Consider the following 9,983-nt stretch of genomic DNA (forward strand, 5'->3'; position numbering starts at 1 on the left):
AAAGAAAGAAAGAAAGAAAGAAAGAAAGAAAGAAAGAAAGAAGGGAAGGAGGGAGGAATGAAGGAAGGGAAGGAGGGAGGGAAGGGAAGGAAGGAAAGAGAAGGAAAGGAGGGAGGGAAGGGAAGGAAAGAAAGAAGGAAGGAAAAATGCAGGGGTAATAATATTTTAGGGAAAACATTATAGGTGACAAAGTACTTTCCAACTTCCATCTCATTTGAACCTCACTACACCTATGGGAGTAGGGTTGCAAGGATTAAGATTCCCTTTTTTACAGAGGAGGAAACTGAGGCTCAGAAAGTGATTAAATCCATTATATAGTGACTAGCGATTAGGATGCTATAGAGCAGGGGTCGGCAACCTTTTTGGCCGTGAGAGCCATAAACGCCACATTTTTTAAAATGTAATTTCGTGAGAGCCGTACAGTGCTCACAGTGCGCGCTCCTGTAACAGCGCCTGAAAAAAAATTGACTTTATGGCTCCTGCAGAAAGAGCCATATCTGGCCCTCAAAAGAGCCAGATATGGCTCGAGAGCCATACGTTGCCGACTCCTGCTATAGAGGATTCCTATATAGGATGGGAGATTAGACTAGACCTCAGCTCTAAGATTTGGTAACTTAGCCATGTTAATGAAAGAGACAAAACCATACCCAAAACCATACTGAGGTGAGAATTCATCAAGATGACATACAGTTTGCTTCCTAGACACGTTTCTTCCTTGAGCCTCAGTTTCTCTATAAGTAAAGTGAAAAAGCCTGAACCAGGTGAAGAACAGCCTATGTTCTAAGATCACAGAATTTGAGAGTTGGAAGGGACCTCCTGGACCAACCAGTACAATACCTACTGTAAAGGAATCCAGAGAGTAACATCCCCAGGAAGTTGTCCTTCAGCTTTTGCTTGAAGAACTCCAAAGACAGGGAAATTCCCCTCTCCCAACTCCTTCCACTTAGGGACAGCTCTAATAAAATCCAACCTAAAATTAGCCTTTTGGTGACTTCCTCCTATTACTTATGGTTCTACCCTCTGAGGCCAAACAGATTAAGTCTAATCACTCCTCCACATGACAGCCCTTCAAATACTTAACACAACTACCAAATCCCCTGAGTCTAAACAAGGATAAGTCTTCTTGGTTCCTTTGACTAATCTCATGTAACATGAACTCAAGACCCTTCACCATCCTAGCTACCTTTCTTTTGATATTCCCCACTTTACCAATGTTTTGTTTTTGTTGTTTTTTAAACCCTCTCCTTCTGTCTTGGAATTAATACTGTAAGGGCTAGGCAATGAGGGTTAAGTGACTTGCCCAGGGTCACAAAGCTAAGAAGTATCTGAGGCCAGATTATTTAAATCTAGGACCTCCTGTCTCTGGGTCTGGCTCTCTATCCACTGAGCCACCCTGTTTTTTGTTTTTTTTGTTTTTTTTTTTAACCCTTACTTTCTGTCTTAGAATTGAAACTAAGTGTCACTTCCAAGGCAGAATAGTAAAGAGTAGGCAATTGGGGTTAAATGACTTGACCAGGGTCATACAGCTAGGAGGTATCTGAGGTCAGATTTGAACCCAGGACCTCCCATCTCCAGACCTGGCTCTCTACCCATGGAGCCACCCAGCTGCCCCACCAATGCTATTCTATGATGCCCAGAACTCAATGTAATACTGGCAAAGAGACCTGAGGGGAGCTAGTCCCTTCCTGCTGTGTCAGGCTACATTCTATGTTCTAAGGGACCTTCCAGCTCTGACATTCTCTAGAAGGCTGAGAAATTTGGGCTTTTGGTTTCTGCCATATCTCTTCTTATATTCTCCCCTTACCCCTCCCCCAACTTGATGAGAGCGAAGAAGCCAATGAGTCCTTCAGTTGGGGTCTGAGGGAAGAGCAGGAGGGAGGCTAAATCCCAGACTGGCTTACTGATGAGATTGGTCCTCTCCCCTCCAACTCCTCCAAAGTCATTCTGATAGGTCTCTATCTATTCGTCTCTCTGTTCCATGTGCCAGCAAGACTGAGGTTAAGTAGGGGGAGAGGAAGAAGAATCCAGAAAGTATGATGGGTCTCTCGTCCTGACCCTTTGGTGCCTGTGGTGTGGCGGCTGCTCTGGAGTGTGGAATGATGACTCCCAGCTGTGTGCATGTTGGGGGCTGGGGGGAGGAAGAGGGAAGAGAGGAGGCAGCCTTCCACTCTAGCCTTTCATCCTGTTCCCATGGACAGCTGGTGACCTGCACTTGCAGCTGGGAGACAAAGTCAGCAGCATCCTGTGGCGAATGACAAAGGCTAGCCCCAACTCTGTCTTAAGAAAACTCTGTGTGGTGGGTGGCTGGCTCCCAGTTCTATTCCTTTCTGTTTTCAAGCAGACCAAGGGTTTCAGGTAGCTTTGCCTTGGACAAAGGTCTTGGCGCGGCAGTCCACATTGTGGGAAGAGCCCTGAAATAAGTCCTGACTTTGTGGCTAATGAACCGTGTAAAGCCTGGATGGATCACACTCTCCATCCTTCAGTTTCCTCACCTACACAATGAGAGTAATAATGCTTGCACTATTTCCCCCAAGAACTAGTTGTGGAGAGAGAACTATAGAAATCTGAAAGCGCTAAATAAATGTTACTTGTTGTTTTGTTGTTGTTTTGGGGTTGAGTTTGCAGAGGGTGTACGAGGTTGGATTGAGTGAGATTTCTTTGGTGAAGGAACTCCCAATGAAGGGACTTCTTCTACCAATGCAGACCAGCTTAGAGCCTTACAGTTTCCTGGGGCCCAGAGAGATCAAGTGATATACCAGGATCACCCAACCAGAATGTTAGAGGCAGGATTTGAACTCAGGTCTTCCTGGCACAGTGCCTGACACATAGTAGATATTTAACAAATGCTTGTTGTTTGGCTGATTGGTTCCTGATGCTGAGACTTATTTTTTATCCATGAAGGCTCTCCCAAGTTGTTATTCTTGTCAGTATTGTGATTATCACAGACCACTGACCTGCAGGGTGTACCACCACCACATGAGTCCATGTACCAAAAACCTCCAACCCCAGCAGCACACTCAGACATGTGGGGCCCAAAAGCAAGCTCCCTGTTCTCCTAGAGACAGAAAGAACATAAGCCATGTTCTCAATGTGGCCCCTGTACGCAGGGGTGATGTTTTTCAGAGGTTTTGGTCCTGCCAATCCTTCTATCTACTAGCCCAGCACAGAACAATGCCAGGATTCTACATGACCTCAACAGCCTTAGGTAACTAGTATGGGAGTAAAGTGACTAGGGACAGGTGGCAGCTACCTGTTTAGAATCTGTAGGGTCCTTCGAAGTTCAGTTTGGGTGCTGTTTCCAACCAGAAGTCTGTCTTTATCCTCCCAGCTTTAGTCCTCTCTCCCTCCTCCTCAAGTTATCCAGTTTTCCATTTACATGTTATACAGTAAGTTCTTCAAGGATTTGGGTTTGTCTTTGCATCGCCAGTGCCAAGCTCAGGGCCTTAGAGTAGCTTTAGAAGGGACCTCAGAGGTCAATGAGGCCAACCTTCTCATTTCTAAGTAGCACTGCCATGGTGTTGCCAAGGAGATCAGGATGCTAGAGATGGATGCCTACTGGTTTTCAGTTCATTTCCTCCTTTCTTGTTTCTGTTGGGAATCTGCCCTAACCTGAGATGGAGCGAGATGGGGGAGAGGGGACATGAATGATGTGACTCAAAACCCTGATCTCCCAGTCTTAAGGAATGGGAGCCCCTGAAGGCATATGAGAGCCCAGAGTCAAAGTACTCATACCAGAGAATCATGCAGAAGCAGGAGAAAAGAGGGGAGCCACCATGGACAAGAAGCATATTTAGATACTAAGAAAGTGGATGTTGCAGAAAAATCAATGCCAAGAATAAAAGATAGATTTGCAAATTAATAAGATTTTGCCAGAACATTTCTCTGGTTGGGGGCTCAGAGCTGAAGGAAAGAAAATTATTGATTTTAAAAAACAAACAAACAAAAAAACTTCCCAGAGTAGAGAGGACATTTTTTTTCTAAGTACTGAATAAGACTGGCTAGGGGTACTTCTAACTTGCTGGGCTGGTTTTGGAAGCAGCATCTATGCCATTTTTGCCCCCACCACTACCAGATTTGTTCTTTTTTAACTAAAATGTTTATTTATTATCTATTCATTTTTAACATTCTTTTCTTTTAAAATTTTGAATTCCAAATTCTCCCCCCTCTATCCTACCCCCTTCCCCACCCACTGTGAAAACAAGCAATATGATATCAATTATACATATGAAATCATGCAAAACAGATTTCCATACTAGCCATATTTTTAAAAACAAGAAAAATAAAGCAAGTAAGAAAATTATACCATCAGTTCTCTCTCTGGAGGTAGATAGCATTTTTTCAACATGAGTCCTTTGGAATTGCCTTGGATCATTCTATTGATCAGAGTAGCCAAGCCTTTCACAGTTGATCATCACTGCAGGATTGCTGGTACTATGCCCAATGAACTCCCAGTTCTTTTCACTTCACTTTGCTTCAGTTCATACAGGTCTTGCCATGTTTTTCTGAAACCATCCCCCTTGTCATTTTTTATAACACAATAGTACTCCATCACAATCATGCACCACAACTTCCCAGCTTGCTTCTAAAGGAAAACTACTGTTCCATAGTAGAGAAACTGAGAAAGAGTTGCCTTAGAAACAGACTGACAGATGAGCATTTCCTTTCCTTTGGCCTCCTCTTTAAAAAGTTTGCCCATCACTGGTCTAAACTAAAGAGAGTGAAGGAGAAAATGTCAATAATGCGGATTAAATTTACCTTCCGTCTTCAAATCAATACTGTGTATTGGCTCCAAGGCAGAAGAGTGGTAAGGGTGGGCAATGGGAGTTAAGTGACTTGCCCAGGGTCACACAGTTAGGAAGTGTCTGAGGTCACATTTGAACCCAGGACCTCCCATCCCTACACTTGGCTCTCAATCCACTGAGCCACCTTGCTGGCCATAAAAGCTATGTTTTGTTCATGATTACATGGCCAAATCGGTGATATAGCTAGGAGTTGAACCCAGTCTCTTGTCTCCAAGTACTGTGCTCTTTCTACTATACTTGTCTGCCTATCCTTAATAAATAAAATAACAGTGGTTATAATTTAAAATTGATCCTTTGAACCCTCCAACTCTTTCAACATGGGAGACCCTCTTTCCTAAAGCAGACTCCCCTCAGGAGTATAGGCCATGTTCTGAGAATCCAGAGTCCTGCTCACTCCTCCTTTAGATTGGTTCTCCAGGGCAATACCCTTCGGGGAACATAACTCAGTGCCTGCCCAATGGGCAATCCCCACTGGATGGATGCTAATGACATGGCTGAACCCAACTCTTTGCCGTGACCCAGACATTCCAATCTTTTCCTTTCAGCTGGAGAGCTACATCCAGATGAATATGAAGTCAGAGATGGTTCAGATCCAACAGAATGTGGTCCAGAACCAGACAGCTACCATGTTGGAGCTCGGCACCAATCTCCTCAACCAGACAGCCCAACAAACAAGGAAACTCACTGATGTGGAAGCCCAGGTATGGGATACGAGAGAGGGGGTTAAGGGCAGAAACAAGAGAGGAGCCACCCTGCGGGGTCTAGGAGGAGATGACATTGGGGATGAGATGGGGAGGCAGGGTAGAGGGGGTACCTGGAGAGACTTAGGGCGGGGGGATGGGTAAGGGAGAGAGAGAATGCCTGAAGGACCTAGGAGGGCAGGGCAAGTCAGGGTTTAAACTATTCTAATATTGCAATGGGAGCCCCACATGAACCTTCTCCCTGAGCTGAACCAAGCTTTTCTCCAGGATTGTTAGCCCCCACCTAAGGTCACGGAATTTAGAATGAAATTTAGAATGAAAAGTCCTGAATTTTCATCTCTGCTATGTTCTCGAAGACTTAGGGTCATTGGACCAGAGATTTAGAACTTAAAGGGAATGTTACCTCAGAGACCTTCTTATCCAGCCTCCCTTATTTTAGAGGTGAAGACACTCAGGCCAAGAATGTTTAATGGCTTGCCCAAGATCATAGAGGTAGTAAGCATGAGGCACTGAATTTAGTCCCAGGGGATCCTGAGCCTCAGTTTCTCTAATTGTAAAAGTGAGGGGTTTGGGTATATGACTTCTAAAGTCCTCTGATGGCTACAAGGACCAACTTAGAACATATTTAAAACCATTGTGGAAAACTGGCAAGAGTAGGGTGACTATAAGGAAGCAGGACACCAGGCCATTCTCAGCAATCTTCTTCTCTCGCCCTTTGTCCTAGCAGTCCTTCAAGAGAGAAAGGCAGCTGTCAGGCTTGGAGCTCCCCAATTTAATAGACAGGGAATCTGTGGGGGAAAAAAGGCAGCCCAGAACTTTGCAGAAACGAGGCAGGTCAGAGAAACTGTTTAAAGTCACAATCCTTTAAAACTTGGAGAAGCCCTGGAGAGCATCATGTAGAAGAAGCTCCTTACTTTACAGATGAAGGAAACTGAGGCTCAAATAGGGAAAAGACTTGCTAAAGATAACACAGCAAAAAAATAATATATTTTTAAAAAAATTTTAAAGATTACATAAGGAAGCAACTAGGTGGCTCAGTGGACTGAGAGTCAGGCCCAGAGATGGGAGGTCCTGGGTTCAAATCCAGCCTCAGACACTTCCCAGCTATGTGACCCTGGGCAAGTCACTTAACCCCCATTGCCTAGCCCTTACCACTCTTCTGCCTTGGAGCCAGTAGAAAGTATTGATTCTAAGATGGAAGGTAAGAGTTTAAAAAAAGATCACCCAATAAGTGAGTAGTAGATTCAAATGTCCGACCAAGGTCTCCTGGCTTTGTCTTCCTAAAACAACATAAACCTCCAAACTAACCTTTCCCCTTCCCCTCCAGGGTCATCCCTGAATCAGTCTTCTGACTATGGCTGCTAAGAGCCTGGGGCTAATGAGTTGGCCAATTCACTGTACCCCTATAATCCTCAGTTCTTCATCTATAAAATGGGGGCACACTAGGGGATGAAATAGAAAACTACACCAGGAACAACAACCATTGGTCCATTTGGAATCCAGGTAGCTTCATCCTGTTCCATAGGTGACCCCCTCGCCCAAGCCAGCCAGACCACTGATATTGGTGTTGGTCCTCACGGATCCCAAAGAGACTGATAAGGAGGAGCCTATGCAGCCCATCCCTGATGCTGGTAATTACCAGGGGTCCACAGAGAATCCTCTGAATGAAGGAAAGCTTTCTGTGTATTCAGTGCTACGCTAGGAAATATTGCTCTGTAGGACAACAGAGTTAGGCAGAAGCTGCTGGTTTTAGGGCCTCGCCCCACAAGCCACCCACCATGCTTGGCCCCTTCTCAGGTTGGCCTAATTTGATTGGCCCTTGGCTCAGGAAACATTGAAGCCCAAGCTGGGCAGAGCTATAGGACAGTAGGGAAAGAATGAGGTTCAGAGCTGAGAAGTAGCCTCAGTGGTTGGGCAGTGTTCAGGCAGAGCCTTGAGCCAGAAGTCCTGGGTTCTAATCCAAACTTGGTCATCATCCCTTCTGTGACCTTGGGCAAGTCAGCTCCCCCTGCTGAGATAGAACAATAGGGAGTGATGGAAAGAATCCCAGGCCGGGAGTTAGGAAACCTAGGTCTGAGTCCCAATTTAGCCACTGAGGCCTTCTTGGAGGCCTGGTGTAATTTCTCTTGGTCTCAAACGGGCTGTCTGTATACATATCAGGGATTATTCTTCTTAACCCCTCTGTTGTTCCTCATCTATAAAATATAGATTCGGCGCTTTCCAAGCTGGAAGAAACCTTAGAGATCATCTAAGTCAAACTTCTTAGCTGAGAAAATTAAGCCCTGGATTAGGGCTTAGGTAGGGGGCTGTCTCAGTAGCAGTGCCAGGGATCCAACCTCAATCTTCTGATCACAATTTCACCATCAGTCCACTCCACCATCACCTCACAGGACTGTTGGAAGATCAAATAAAATAACACATGGAAAGTGCATTAGGCAGAGCAACTAGACAGAGAGCCAGGTCTAGAAACCGGAGGTCCTGGGTTCAAATATGACCTCAGACACTTCCTAGCTGTGTGATCCTGGGCAAGTCATTTAACCCCCATTGCCTAGTCTTTATAGAGGAAGAAAGGAAAGAAGGGAAAGAAGGAAGGAAGGAAAGAAAGAAGGAAGGAGGGAAGGAAGGAAGGAAGGAAGGAAAGAAAGAAGGAAGGAAGGAAGGAAGGAAAGAAAGAAGGAAGGAGGGAAAGGAGAGAAGGAAGAAGAGAGGGGAGGAAGCCTAGATATGAAAAAAGAGGAGGAAGGAAAAGAGGAAATAAGGGAGGAAGAGGGAGAGAAGGAAGTAATATGAAAGACAAGGAATTTCCTATGATTTCGATCTCATGTTTCCTGAACTACAAAATAGTTTTAAAAAGGAAGCTTAGAATCAAGAGACTTAGCCTGATTGATAACAGTATGCCAATGTCATTGGTATAGTCCCCTAACTATTGGTAGGGGTCCCTATCAATACATAATTCATGAATACTGTTGCATATTCCCTTAATTTGTATGGGGCTGAGAACTGGAAAAGGGGGTTTAGACTATAGGTGGGATTACATGGGAAAAGGCAGTCAGTATTGTCTAGTGGCCAGTGAGTTGAACTTGGAAACAGGAAGACCTAGATCCAAATTCTACTTCTGAGATTAGCTGTTGTGATTGTATAGAAGTCAAAACTTCAATGAATTTCCTTTCTTCTATGTGTACAATAGATACAATAATTCCAATAGTGCTCTACTCACCTTACTGGGCTCAAAATGACAGTCTATACAAAGTACTTTTTATACCATAAGATGTTATACAAACAAATAAATGAGAATCTATTAAACACCTAACAGATACCAGGCATCGGGGATATAATTCATGACTTTAAAGAGCTTATGTTATATTGAGGGAGAAAATAAGGGTATATATGCATATGTATCCACACTTGTATTAATGACTGTATCAGTTAGATGCAGGGGGCTGCTCCACTGTACCTTCCCTCTCTCCATTAAGGGGACCTTCTTGGCTCCAGATTATGCATATGGACTGAGTCTAGTTCTGGGGACCGTAACATCTAGACAAACCTTTTGTTTCTGGATTTTTCCATTCCTATCCCAGAGCCCCAAGGAAGTTACTTAAACCCTAGATTTGGTTCTTTGCTAAAGGTCTTCCCAAAGGGATGTGTAGAAAAGCATTCATTATGTAATACAGATCAATTAAAAGACAACTATTTATTTTTGCTAAAAGAAAGGTTAATATTCATAAGATTTGCACCATGTGTAACAGTGGCTACTCTGGCTCCCACTGCTGGAAGACTCTTCCCCCAGAGTTCTCTAATCTAGGCCTTTTAAAGGGCTAAGGGATGTCTTTCTTCTCTGCTATTGGCTCAAACTTTCACCAGATTTAAGAGATCCACAACAGCTCATTCACAATGAACAGTCAGGTTAGTTTTTATAAAGGAATATTTACTCAAAAGTAAAGCAAGAACAAACATACAAGCATTTCCCCCCAATAACTGGTGGATGCAAGAAAACTCCCTACACCACCTCAGTTTCTAGGGAGGGAAGGAAGATTAGGTTCCTAACATAACTCGGTTTGTACATAGCATGGTCCCATAAGCCTCCTCTGTGCTGACATCCCAGCATCTCAGCTTCTCAGCGCTTTCCTAATAGACTGATGGTAACATTTGGTCTGGAATGATGGGTTCAAAGATCATCAAAGCTTGAGTTCTCAGGTCTAAGAACATCACGTCCCATCTGTAGAACTGAGAAATACAATCCTAGTAGACTGAAATCTCAAGCTCTTTTCTCAGGGTCATAGGACCTGTTGTGAGGAGGATTATTTAGTTATTAGGAGACCTAACAGGAAGGGCTGGAGAATCCCAAATGGAATGGGGAGGCAGGAAGTGTGGCTCTCTCTGAGATGGACTCCATGGTGGTTGGGACCCTGGGAGACCTCAAATTTCCAGAGATCCTGAAGGAAGATTGTCATCTACTTTTGGGAGATTTTGGCAGAGACTA

General features: G+C 44.2%; 1 protein-coding gene across 1 annotated transcript in view; it reads left to right on the forward strand.

Annotated features, from left to right (window-relative positions):
- The window catches only part of ANGPT4 (angiopoietin 4), a 76,077-nt gene that overhangs the window by 44,670 nt on the left and 21,424 nt on the right, over window positions 1-9,983 (forward strand). Inside the window, exon 2 of the mRNA XM_044664279.1 lies at window positions 5,348-5,503. Within this exon, the coding sequence (XP_044520214.1) occupies window positions 5,348-5,503 (156 nt within the window). The remainder of the gene's footprint in view (window positions 1-5,347; window positions 5,504-9,983) is intronic.

Source organism: Gracilinanus agilis, chromosome 2 (genome assembly GCF_016433145.1).
Source record: "Gracilinanus agilis isolate LMUSP501 chromosome 2, AgileGrace, whole genome shotgun sequence".
NCBI classification, from domain to species: domain Eukaryota; kingdom Metazoa; phylum Chordata; class Mammalia; order Didelphimorphia; family Didelphidae; genus Gracilinanus; species Gracilinanus agilis.